Raw genomic sequence first — 13,565 nt, forward strand, 5'->3', positions numbered from 1 at the left:
GGTGGCGCGGCACATGGCAGCAGCAGCCTTTCAGATCTGGTGCTACTTTAATTTAACTTTAAGGCACGATTAGGGTTTAGAGAAATGGATAACAGAGCGACTATCTACCATCGCCAGATACTGCGACAACACAGAGATCGCCCAAAAACAAACCTTCATGAAAATCTGTTGGTTAGATTGCGCGACCTCAGCTTGCTGAGGGAATCGGGATGTAGTCCTGGGAGTCGCCTGATGCCGGTGGGCGGAGTTGGGGACATCGTTAGCGGTGTGCGAGGAAGCGGAAGCGAGGCGAGCGGGCAGGGGTCCATGCCACGAAAAAAGCAAGCCCTAGCCGGCCGGCTCTCCCATCCATCCTGCTCTCCAATGGACATTAAATTGGACTACATCTGTGACAACGAAATACTCGGCGGGAGTACAGAAATGGAAGGAATCCCTGACGCCACCATTCAGCTGTTTATTTATGTAACAGATTTTCCCCCAAGCCATCAGCCTACCAACCTACTGACCTCTGCTGTGCCTATTGTCTTGTTTATTATTTATTGTAATGCTTGCACTGTTCTGTGTACTGTACTTTATCAGTCCTGGGTAGGTCTGTAGTCTAGTGTAGTTTTTGTGCTGTTCATGTAGCACCATGGTCCTGAAAAACGTTGTCTCATTTTTACTATGTACTGTACCAGCAGCTATAGTCGAAATGACAATAAAAAGTGACTTGACTTGACTCCTAGCATTCCAACAGTTTCATTGATTTTCACTCGCACCGTTACCTCAGTTAGTAGACAGCAGAATGGCCCCAAAAGACCTGAGAGACAGTTTGGGGCGTCCTAAAATAATGCCTGTGTTAGTGGGAGCAGGTGCACCACATCTTACACAGGCAACTCCACTGGTGGGGAAGCATTATTCTTTTATATCCATCTGAGCATATGGATAAAGATCTTTGGGTTTAATTAAGGCATTTGTTGTGGAATAAAACTATAATATGTTAGAGTCCCTGTTTAAAATGTTCCAATTCTGCATCTGAAATAATTATAATGGTCTGGTCACGTGCCCCCCCCCCCACCCCCCCAGACCAGTGGTAGAATTTCCAGGTTCTTCTTGGCCAGGCGGAGGCAGACTTAAACGCTTAGTTTGGCTTTGCTGGAGAGGTGTGGAGGTTGTACAAGGGTATTTGGTGAATATGGTTGACTTACACTGAAAAGTTAAAGACAAAGTTTGTCGTGGCGAAAGCCTCCGTGTATTTGTAAATTTTTATACATGCGGGTGTTTTCCTCCCCCTTGTTTCTCTACTTGTAAATATTTTTCTTCACAACTTTTGGATAGCTTTTGCACTTTTTTTCTCCCGGGACTAAATTAAAACCCCGTGCTGTTGTGGCTTACAATATGTACTTCTCCCCTGGCCCAAACCGTGACCCGCATTGGGCATGCTCACCCGCACCTGATAACGAGGTGTGATAGTCCCCAATGGTAACAATGAGTTCAAGTGATCTTCACCATCCAGGCCATGTTCTTTTCTCGCTGCTGTAATCGGGTAGAAAGTGCAGATGCCTCAGGACTTGCACCACTAGGTTCAAGAATAATTACTACCCCTCAACCATCCGACTCCTGGATAAAATCTATTGAGAAGTTCCCACAATCAATTATCTCTCTTTAAGAACTCTTTATCTTGTTTCATGCTCTCGTTATTTATGGCTTATTTATTTATATTTGTAATTACACAGTTTGTTATCTTCTATGTCCTTGCTGTTTCAATGATGCCGCTGCAATTACTATGTTATAGATTTGCTAAGTATACCCACAGGAAAAAGAATGTCAGGGTTGTATGTGGTGACATGTATGTACTCTTATTAATAAGTTTTACTTTGAAGTACATTTGAGGCTGCCAACGTGGGTGATGACATAGCAACACCATTCCATTCAAAGTGTGCATAGAATTCGTTAAGCTCATGTTGGAGTCCATTGTTAAGGATGAGGTTCTGGAGTACTTGGTGACACAGGCCAAGCTAAGACAAGGTCAGCATGGTTTCCTTAATGGAAAATCTTCCCTGCTGGAATTCTGAGGAGATTACATGTAGGATAGATAAAGGGGATGCAGTGGATGTTGTATATTTGGACTTTCAGATTTTGACAAGCTTGATGAGGCTACTTATCAAATTAAGGGCCCATGGCATTACAGGAAAGTAACTGGCATGGTTAGAGCATTGGCTGATTGGTAAGATGGCAGTGAGTAGGAATATAAGGATCCTTTTCCGGTTAGCTGCCTCTGACTAGTGGTGTACTGGAGGGGTCAGTGTTGGGACGTTTTTATGCTGTATGTCAGTGGCTTAGATGATGAAATAGTTACCAAGTTTGTAGATGATATGAAGACTGATGGAGGGTTAGATAGCGTGAGGAAATAGGAAGACTGCCAAGGGAATTGGACAGATTAGGAGAATGGGCAAGAAAGTGGCAAATTAAGTGCAATGTTGGAAAATGCATAATCAGGCATTTTGGTAGTAGAAATAACTGTACAGACTATTTTCTAAATGGGGAGAAAATCCAATAATCTGAGCTGCAAACAGACTTGGGAGCCCTTGTGCAGAACACCCTAAGGGTGCAGGTAGAGATGGTGGTGAGGAAGGCAAATGCAATGTTAGCATTCATTTCAAGAGGTCTAGAATACAAGAGCAGGGCTGTGCTACTGAGGCTTTATAAGGCTCTGGAGAGGCCTCACCTTGAGTATTGTGAACAGTGTTTGGCTTCTCATCTAAGAAAAGATGTGCTGGCATTGGAGAGGGTTCAGAGGAGGTTCACAAGGATGATTCTGGGAATGAAAGGGTTATCATATGAGGAATGTTTGATAGCTTTGGATCTGTACTCGCTGGAATCTAGAAAGATGAAGGAGGGATCTCATTGAAACCTTTCGAATGTTGAAAGGCCTGTACAGAGTAGACGTGGAAAGGATGTTTCCCATGGTGGGGGAGTTTGGGACAAGAGGGCACATTTTCAGAAAATGCCTCAGTAAATCTGCTGGTATAATCAAAGGCCCCACCACCTCGGACATTCTCTCTTCCTCTTCCCATTGGGAAGAAAATGCAAAAGCCTGAGAGGATGTACCACCAGGCTAAAGATCAGGTTCTATCCTAACTTTATAAGACTATTGAAAGGTTCCCTAGTATGAAGATTTAACCTACACCACTGTGACCTTGCACCTTATCATCTACATGTTCTTCACTTTCTCTGTATGGTAGATGTTGCACTTTATTATGCATTCTGGTATTACTTTACATTGTACTGCCACAACGCACTGTGTAGTTGATCTGTATGAGCAATATGCAAGACAAGTTTTTCACTGTATGTCAGTTATGAGATGATAATAAGTAAATTCCAAATCCAAAATTCTTCTATTAGGAATTTACTTGACTGTGCTATGGTCGTTCAATGTGTTACAATTGGACAATACACACAGGGATTATGTCCCACTCTTCACAAGTTTTGCAGTTCGCTTGAGCTGAAGTGGCCCAGACTCAATATTGAAGTTCTTGTCTCTCTTTCTTTCACTGGCCCACAGGCTGCATTAACTGATGTGCTGCACTGACCAAACCTCCTTCACATTGTTAAAGTCTTTTCCAAAGCAGTGACTACACTACAGACTTTCTCAAATGATATTAAATGTGTATTTTATAACTTACACTGACCATGTTTATCATATTGGGAATAAAAGATTTAATATATAATGGAATGTTGGATGACTCTGGGCCTGTATTGCTGAAGTTTAGAAAGAAAATATGATGGAGATCTCATTGAAACTAATCAAGTATTGAAAGGCCTAGATAGAGTGGACATGCAGAGGATGTGCCCAATAGTGGAGGAGTCTAGGACCAGAGTGCACAGTCTCAGAATATAGGGACATTCCTTTAGATCAGAGATGAGTTCTTTAGCCAGTGGGTGGTGAATCTGTGGAATCCTGGCTTTGGAGGCCAAGTCATTGGGTATATTTAAAGTGAAGGTCAATTGTTTCTTGATTAGTAAGGATGTCAAAGTTTACAGGGAGGAGGAAGGAGAATGGGATTGAGAGGGATGATAAATCAGCCATGATGTAATGGCAGACCAGACTCAATGGACTGAATAGCCTCATTCTGCTCTTATGCTTTATTGTCTTATACTCTAAGTCTGCACAGGAACCCCAACAAACATCCATGGAGTTGTGAAACATTTCCCATGACCCCTCCAAGTTTCAGATATAATTTTCCACTATTTCTGATTGCTCTGGATGGAAGGATTTTGTATCTTCCTTATATTTTTGTTGGAGGTTGACTTTCTTACGGAACATGCATGTGTGGCCCCATTGCATAAGACTGTTTCTTTTCTTGCATTCGTGTGTAGCTTCTTTACAACTCTCTTCACCATTAACCTCCACCTTAATAATGTAATGTGCCCAACAACATATTCTAATGCTTGGCTCTATGATTTTAAAGCTTCTGCGCGTTACTGCAGCTTGAGATTTACCATGTATCCATCAGCCTTGAAAGCTGCTTTGCCTGCTGCTCTAGTAGCTTTAGAACTGTCCTTTTACTGGCAACTGATTTCACACGTACTACCCTTTCTTTTCCTGTTCAGATCAGACTTACCACATGAGATTGTAATTGACGTGAACTCATCCTACTAGTGAACAATGACTTTTGATTTTTTGCCTTACTATCCTGTTGCTAACGTGGGGTATGTATTCGCCAATAAGCAACCAAATCTGTTCTGAAAGCGTGCAGACAAATACACACGGGGATCAGTGAGTCCAGAACAGATCACATCTACCTGGTTCAAGAGCTTCTCATCTACTGCCTCTCTGAAACTTTCTATGGTCATTGTTGCAGCCCAGCGAATGGTCACAGAGTACGATGTTAAAATTACAACAGTCAAAGCAACGAATGTCTTTGATAACCGATATTAAATAGACTAGCAGCAAATCTAAACCATCTGCTGAAGCATCTGTGGAGGAAAGGAATTATCATCGAGAAACTGCATCGGACTGGTGTAGGTCCTGACCTGCATCATCGTCAACCCCCCCCCCCCCCCCCATAACTTATTCCTCAGTCTAGAAGTTTATCTTTTGCTCCAGAATCTAGATTCTGAAGATTCTTGTTTCCTCTTAAATACACTAGCGATACACGTGCCATTACTATTCTCACACTCTACTTTTGCATTGCACATTTGAAATAATTGGCCGTGTTCTCTTGCTTATTAAGATAAACGAGTCTGGTGTTCAAGTACAAACTGATATGCTCCATTCCGATGACTAGGACCATTTTCGTTATGCGGCTGCATTCATCTAATTGCGTACAACATGATTCTGCAAATATTTTTGTGGCACTGCGCTCCATAACTATAAACCCTTGATACAAACGTGCCATTGATAATCCCACGCCCCGTGCTTGGTGATTTTTGAAAGTGGACGTGAGGCAGTTTCTGTCGCCTCTTTCCCACGCGTTGAAGATTAGCATAGGTCGAGCCCAACAGCTGCATCGTAGACATCTCGAATCCGGACATCAATGTTTACAAATTTTTTCTTTATTTGCAAGAGACCAGAGGCTCTAAGTATACAGAATAATAAACAATGTTTTCTCTTCCGCGGGTAGAAACGAACGTTGTTGTTTTCATAAATTGAATTTCTCTAAAATTTAGTAATAAATACTTAAAATATTTCTACCCTGTTATACAAAATTGTTGTGCCTTTTTTGGCGGTGTAGGATCCGTTGTGAAGAATATCCCAGTAAAAATGTTTTTCTCCTTCAATTTTTCTCCCCGCCTTACTGTTTTCAACCTTATTGCTAATCTGCTTTTCTTGTAAAGCGCGTTCTGTGTTCTTAGCATCTACAAATGTCATTGAATCCTATCCCGGAACAGCGAATCTTCAAACAATGAAACTTTGTGAACACTTTCGTTTTAAGTCGCTTTTATGCCTTAACGCACGTTTGCGATTAAACCAAATCCTGCTCGTAAAAGTTAGTGTTGTACTCAAGTGTGACATCAGACAACAATCAGTTCAAAAGCACTGGATTTGGAACGAGATGAAAGAGACTAGCATGCTTTTATTTAGGTACTTTTTGACAGCGTTTGGTAAACATCTGGTGATGTGCTATGTTTAGATATTTGCCCCCGAGACTGTTTGCAACATTAAAGTACAACACCAATACGCCAGGGTACAGTATCTGTATCTTCTTTCGTTTTGAAAAGACTTAATTGTTAAAATAAAACCAGAACCATTTTCCTGATACTTATTTTAAAAAGTAGTAACTACCTTCCGCTGAGAATCTCAAATAGAGGTTGTCCAATACTTTTGAACTTCTATTGAATTGAATGGAACAAGTTACCAGTTTCCCCACAAGGCAGTATGTTAGAAAATATTGATAAAATTTAGTCACCCAGGCAACGCTGATAACAGTAGAATGTTAAATCATGTAAACTCCTATTATCTGGGCATGTACAGTACATGTGTTTATGGCTTATTTGAAATGGCGCATAAATTATTAGGTTCGGGTCTATCCAACACGTGTTATATTAAATACAATAATGATCGGTACTTGCTAACAGAAAAACAGCTAAATATTGAAATAGCAGCCAGGGACGCAATGTACTCAGTGATTCACCCGCATCCCTTTCCAGGCGTCAGTCAATTGTTGCTGAAAGTTTCCCACGTGTCGTCTTGAAGGTAGAAAGTGTGACGGGTCAATGATCCAATGCAACACACAATACATAGCTTTACTTAGAAACAGCTGTCCCTTCTTGTCCTTCTGCCACTTACCAAGCTTGCTTGACTCACTTTCCTCGTAAGAATGTAAGCTGGTAAACATCTGGAAGACGAGTCATTGTATCAACACATCTGTTACTATGGCAAATATACTATACCTGACCCCAGAAAGAACTTCCCGCATTGTGATCATTCTTTAGAGTATTGTATATCCGTACTTCTATCATTATTTTATATAATTATTTATTCTTTATGATTGTTGAATGTTATTTTTGAAAATTCCGTACACGTAACGGCGAATAAAGCTGATCCTTGCTCCCGTGTATTGAAGTAGTTTGATCATGAAACAAGTAAGCGGGAAAACGCATCTGAAGCCGAATGTAACGAAAAATAGAACTGCATCAAACAAGAAATAGAATTAAAATTTTAAATATGATTACTTGGCTATTCTTATAATATGTTGGTGATTGATGTACCTTCACATTATACATCGAACACACTTATTGTCAATCACAGGAAATCAAACATTTTCACACGTGTTTGCTAATAACGTCAAGGCAGATTTTACGATTGTTGTAAAATCGTTTATTTAAGGTAGCTGTCAAGGTGCCATTTCGCAGCGTAATATCACAGAGTGTCGGAAAACATAAAATCAGCTTTTCAGAGTCTCATAACTCGAGGCGTGACTAATTGCCCCTGGGTTTGCTCTGTTATACGGACTGTCCAGATGGTCCGCGAAGATTCCCACGCAAAGTAATGTCAAAGCCCATCATTAGTTTGGCATTTACAAGGCAGCGATTGGGCTATTGTCCTTTTGAAAGCCCTCGTTGGCCAGAGAGTGTGGGAAACCTCATGAAACAAGGACTCCCGCTTTTTTTCATGTAAATGCAGCGGTATAAATAGAGGAAGGAGCTGCTGCAACTTTCAGTCTCGCACCAAGCACAAGCCTTGATAGTCTTTCTCGGTTGTCAAGCATGACTCCCGCCAATGCTGCTGCTGTTATTACCGGGGAATACTCGGAAGAAAAGTTCATAGCTAAACAGAAAAGCAAAGTAAGTGTAAAGTCAATCACAGCAACACGGATTAATAATCTACCTCTGTCCTTACAAACTTAAGTAATTGTCATCTAAAAATATCTCAAATTCGCATTATTTTTAGATTATGAAGATAACAATAGAGAAAAGGCGCCGAGATCGGATAAACAGTAGCATCAACCAACTGAAGACTTTACTGGGAAGGGAGTTTCAAACAGAAGAACCGAACATGAAACTGGAGAAAGCGGACATCCTGAAAATGACGGTCAATTACCTGAAGTATCACAATCAGCAATTCAGAGGTAAGACAGCCGACAGGTTGTGCTTGACGTTGTTTGATTACAGGTTTTTTCTACCCGGTCTAACCGGCACATTCGTTTCTTTTTTTTTGCGCAGTAAACTGCCCGACCAGCGGCTCGGAGCGTGACTATAACGAAGGATACTCCCGCTGTTTACAGGAGGCTCTGCGTTTTTTCTCTACACAAGAAGGCAAAAGTGACATCCAGAAGAAGCTGGTGACGCGCTTCCAAAGAACACAGCCACAGTGTCCGGCCAAGTCTCGACCTTACGGCGTATACCTTCCCTTGACGGCTTCTTGTCAGAGTGGCACGGAGCAGTCAGTTCAGCCCGGCACTGCGCCTCTCTGGAGACCCTGGTAGAACTTGAACCAGAAGCCAGATTCGTGTAAGACTATTCCTTGTTTACTGGGAGATGGTGAACCCGTTGTAGGAGAATCGTTCTCCAGTATCAGGCATATCGATCCCGTGATAAGATTGGAAGTGTTGTTAGCTTTTCTTCATATTGAAGAAAACGTATTTCCCTGATCTAGGGAACGCGTCACTTTGTAAATATTGCTCTGTGTATATGGTATCGTAAAAAGTAGTTTGTTTAGGGGAAAAGTTTCTCCGCTTTATTTCTGCAGATCCTGGGTCAGGATCATATTGTTCTTCACAGTGAAGAGAAGCTGCAAATTCTGACGTGTATTTTATGAGGAGAGGCGCGCACAGAATTTGTTGTCACATGACTTATACGTGAAAATATCTGGATATCTTACTCCAGAGACTTCTTTCATTTGCCACACAGTGCACCCACTCACCCCCCGATTTTTTGACCTTGTTGTCACCAGTCAACAACCACTGGGTAGATTGTCGATGGATTGGGTAGGGATATTCTCTCTCAGTGGAGCTCACTCCAACCCCTCGTGGTGGTGGGTTAGAAAATCGCGCAACCTTCCACTTCGTTGTCATCCCGTCTTCACCCCGACACTTCCGTCGAACAACCACAGCACCAAGTCTCATTTCCGTTTGTAAAAGAGCAGGGTCGTTGCATTTGGCTGTTCTGACAATCCTCCGTCAATTCTGGCTTGATCATCTTAAGCAAAATGTCCATCTCCACTGTTAATTTCCCATTTTAAGCAGCTACCCTGTCTCAACAGAAACTGCACCCATCTCCTTTGCTCGTTTCGCTATAGCTATCTCGGCTGTCTCCTGATTATCTGTTTCTGGTCTCTGGACTTCAGTACTGGCAAACCACCCATCGGTGACTTCTTCTGCACTGATATGCAGTGCAGTGAAGCCTTTGGCATTCACGTGTATCAATGATGCCCATTGTAACGGTGTATTGCGAGCATTCACTGTTCGTGTATGGGGTCACTGCTGGGGTCAGTCTCAAACATAACTTACAACAGGTTATTGGTGGGGTTGGTACCAGTCAGTACCCGATTGTGTCAGCCCGGACTCGGCAGCCTCAGTGCCCCGTTCGATATTCAGCTCATATTTCGCCACTGCCTTATTTAATACAAAATCATTTCCCTACGTCCCTGCGATCTGTTTTCCCTTTTCATTCTCGACCTCCCTACATTCCTTTGGTATTTGGTGGGTGACGCTGTAAATGCCTCTAATGTTTGTGCTCCTTTATGTAAAGAGAGATAAATTTACTTTGAACTTTAAGATAAACCTTATTTTTCAAATGTTGACTGTCTATATTGTTGATACTTCGTTAACTTGTACATTGGCAAAATAAATACTCCACTTGAATGTATGTGGTGCCCGTCTGCAGAATTTTGTGCGATATAACTACAAAGACCTTGCAAATCAAACGTCTTTTTAAAGCATAACATTTCTAACCTATACCGTGGAAAAGGAATAAAGTGAGCTCAGATACGCATTTGCAACTCAGCGACGGACAAAACGTTGAAACCGAATCAGAATCAGGTTTATTATCACCGGCATGAGTCCTGAAATTTGTAAACTTAGCAGCAGCAGTTCAATGCAATATATGGAAATATAGAAAGACATAAATAAGTAAATTGTAGCTATATATATATATATATATATATATATATATATATATATACATTTAAAATAGTGCATAACATAAGTAATATAAGTTTTTAAAAAAGTGAGGAAGTGTGAGTGGGTTCAATGTCCACTTAGGAATCGGATGGCAGAGGGGAAGAATCTGTTCCTGAATCGCCGAGCGTGAGCCTTCAGGCTTCTGTATCTCTTTCCTGGCAGTAACAATGAGAAAAGGGTGTGCCCTGGTGACAAAGGCCCTTAATAATGGACGTCGCGTTTCTGAGGCACCGTTCCTGGAAAAAGTCTTGGATACTACGAATGCTAGTACCCAAGATGGAGGGGATTAATTTACAACTTTCTGTATCTTCTTTCTGTCCTATGCAGCAGCCCTGCAAACCTCCCCCCCCCCCACCCCACCAATACCAGACAGTGATGCAGCCTGTCAGAATGCTCTCCGCTGTACATCTATAGAAGGTTACGAGTGTTTTAGGTGACAGACCAAATCTCTTCTAACTCCTAACGAAATATCGCCACCGCTGTCTTGCCGTTTTTATAGCTGCATCTATATGAAGAGATCTGCTGACGGTACCTGAGCAAGGAGTGAGCAAAAAGAGTTAATGTAAGATTCTATCACTAACTTCTGTCAAGTTTCAATTAACTATGTGACAAAATGTAAAATAAATAGGACATCTAAGAGCAGCACGGCATAGTACAGGTTTCTCAGCCCATGATGTTGTGAGACCTTTTAACCCACTCCAAGATCAATCTAACCCATTTCTCTCACATAACCTTCCATTCTTTTTCCTTTCATCCATGTGCCAATATCTTAAATGTCCCCATCACCACACCTGGCAGTGCATTCAATACATTTACCACTCTCTGTGTAAAAAAACTATCTCTGACACCCTGCCCTATACTTGCCTAAAATCACCTTAGTATGCCCTCTCATAATAGCCATTACCACTCTCAGACAAAAGGTGTTGGTGATCTGCTCTATATCTCTTATCACCTTCTATACCTCTGTTCAGTCATCTCTCTCTAAAGTGAAAAGCCCTAGCTTGCTCAACCTTTCCTCATAAGACACGCTCTTTAATCCAGAGAGTATCCTGGTAAATCTACCCTACTCTCTAAAGCTCCTGCATCCATCTTATATAGAGGCAAACAGAACTGAGCACAATAATCTATGTGTGGTGTAACCAGGGTTTTATTGAGCTGCAACATTATCTCCCAGCTCTTGAACTCAATACCCTGAATAATGAAGGCCAACATACTATACACCTTCTTAACCATGCTATCAGCTTGCACAACTTTGAGGGATCTAGGACATGAATCCCAAAATCCTCCTGTTCTTCCACATTGCTAAGAATGGTGCTATTAACCTGGTACTCTTCCCTCAAATTCAACAGTCCAAAGTGAATCATTTCACACTTTTCTGGATTAGACTCCATCTGCACTTCCCAGCCCAGCTCTTCATCCTGTCAATGTTCTGTTGTAGTGTATGATGACTTTCTACACTAACCACAACACCACCGACTTTGTGTCATCCACCCTTTCCACATCCTCATCTAAGTCATTTATAAAAATCATAAACAGTAGGGGTCCCCAGAACAAATCCCTGTGGAACACAGCTAGTCCTGGACCTCTAGGCAGAATAGGATCCATTTACTACCACACTTTGCCTTTTGTAGGCAAGCCAATTCCAAATCCATGTAGTGAGGTTTCCCTGGATCCCATGCCAACTGACTTTCTGAATAAGCCCACCACACGGAACCTGTCGAACACTTTACTAATATCCATAGATGCAACATCCACTACTTCATTGATTTGATTTATCACTTTCTCAAAACAATCAGGCTAATGAGACACAATCTACCCCTCAAAAAGCCATGCTGATGATCACTAGTTAGACCATGGGTTCTCCAAATTCCCATAAGTTCTGTCTCTAAGAATCCTCTCCAATAGTTTGCCCAGCACTGATCCATAGGATCATCGCTATTACCTTTCTTGAACAAAAGAATAACATTTTCTATCCTCTTGTCTTCAGTTACCACTCCTAATCCCAGTGATGATGCAAGTATCTCTTCACTCACTTCCTATAGTAACCTGGGGTATATCCTGTCCAGCCCTGGGTACTTAATCTATCCTAATGTTCTTCAAAAGATCCAGCACATCATCTTTCTTAACTTCGACATATTCCATTATATTAGCCTATTCTACGCTGACCTCACATTCATCAAGGTCCCTCTCACTGGTGAATACTGAAGCAAAGTGTTCATTAAGGTTCTCCCTTACCTCCTTCCATGCCAGGCATATGTTTCCTCTTTTACCCCTAATCAGATCCTTCCCTCACTGAAGTCATCCTATGTGTAGAACACCTTGGGAGCTTCCTTAATTCTATTAACCAAGGCCTTTGCATGTCCCTTTCTAGCTCTTCTAAATTCCTTCTTAAGCTTCTTCCATGCTAACTTATACATCAAGAGCCCTGTCTTGTCTTTGTTTCTTAAAGTTTAAGTATGCTTTCTTCTTGAATAAATGTTCCACAACTCTTGTTAATCATGGTTCCTTTACCCTGCCGTGCTTTCTCTGCCTCAATGGGACAAACTTATCTAGAACCCCATGCAAATGCTCCCCAATTATTCTCCGCATTTTTCTGAGAACACTTATTCCAAATTTACACTCCCAATTTCCTGCCTAATTAAACCTCCCCCAATCATCTGTACCAATCCCTATTGAAGACTATGGTAAGAATTAGGAGTTGCTTCTGAAATGCTTACCTATCAAGAGATATGTCTCCTGACCAGGTTCTTTGCCTTGTACTAGATATAGTATGGTCTCTCTAGTCAGCCTGTCCACATACTATGTCAGGAATGCTTCCTGCACACACCTAACAAGTACTGCCACATCTAAACCACTTACACCGAGGTACAGTACCAATCAATATTAGAGAAGTTGAAATTACCCATGACAACAGCTATTTGTTCTTGTACCTTTCCAAAATCTGTCTACTGTTCTGCTCCTTCGTGCCTGTTGCTATTATGGGGCCTATAGAATACCCCCAATAGAGTGATTGCACCCTTCTTCTTTCACACTTCCATCAATGTTGACTCAGCAGACAATCCTCCATGGTGTCCTCCCATTCTGCATATGCAATACTATCCCTGAATAACAATGCCAATCTCCCACCTCTTTTATCTCCCTCCCTTTCCTTTTTGAAACATCTAAACTTTGGAACATTAGACAGCCTTTCCTGGCTTTGTGACGGCAAAGTCTAGTCTTTTTGGCTATAACATCAAAATTCAAAGTTCAAAGTAAATTTATTATCAGTGTATACTGTTAAAGTATATAACTATATACACGCACTACCTTGAGATTTGTTTTCTTGCTGTCCTTTACGAGGAAAAATAAATACAATAGTTCTACAAATACATCAACAGGCAAAGACTGATAAACAACCACTATGGTGACAAACTAAGAAGACAAACTACAAATAATAATTAAAAAATGCTGAGAATATGA

General features: G+C 41.4%; 1 protein-coding gene across 1 annotated transcript; it reads left to right on the forward strand.

The window, feature by feature from the left end:
- The first annotated feature begins 7,329 nt into the window (after nt 1–7,329).
- Nucleotides 7,330–9,790, forward strand: LOC140732963 (transcription factor HES-5-like). Its single transcript, XM_073055694.1, has 3 exons — nt 7,330–7,770; nt 7,877–8,054; nt 8,149–9,790. Exons 1-3 carry the CDS (start codon nt 7,693–7,695, stop codon nt 8,409–8,411), a joined length of 519 nt encoding a protein of 172 aa, XP_072911795.1. The 5' UTR covers nt 7,330–7,692; the 3' UTR covers nt 8,412–9,790.
- Nucleotides 9,791–13,565: the final 3,775 nt, after the last annotated feature.

This window comes from Hemitrygon akajei, chromosome 9 (genome assembly GCF_048418815.1).
Source record: "Hemitrygon akajei chromosome 9, sHemAka1.3, whole genome shotgun sequence".
NCBI classification, from domain to species: Eukaryota; Metazoa; Chordata; class Chondrichthyes; order Myliobatiformes; family Dasyatidae; genus Hemitrygon; species Hemitrygon akajei.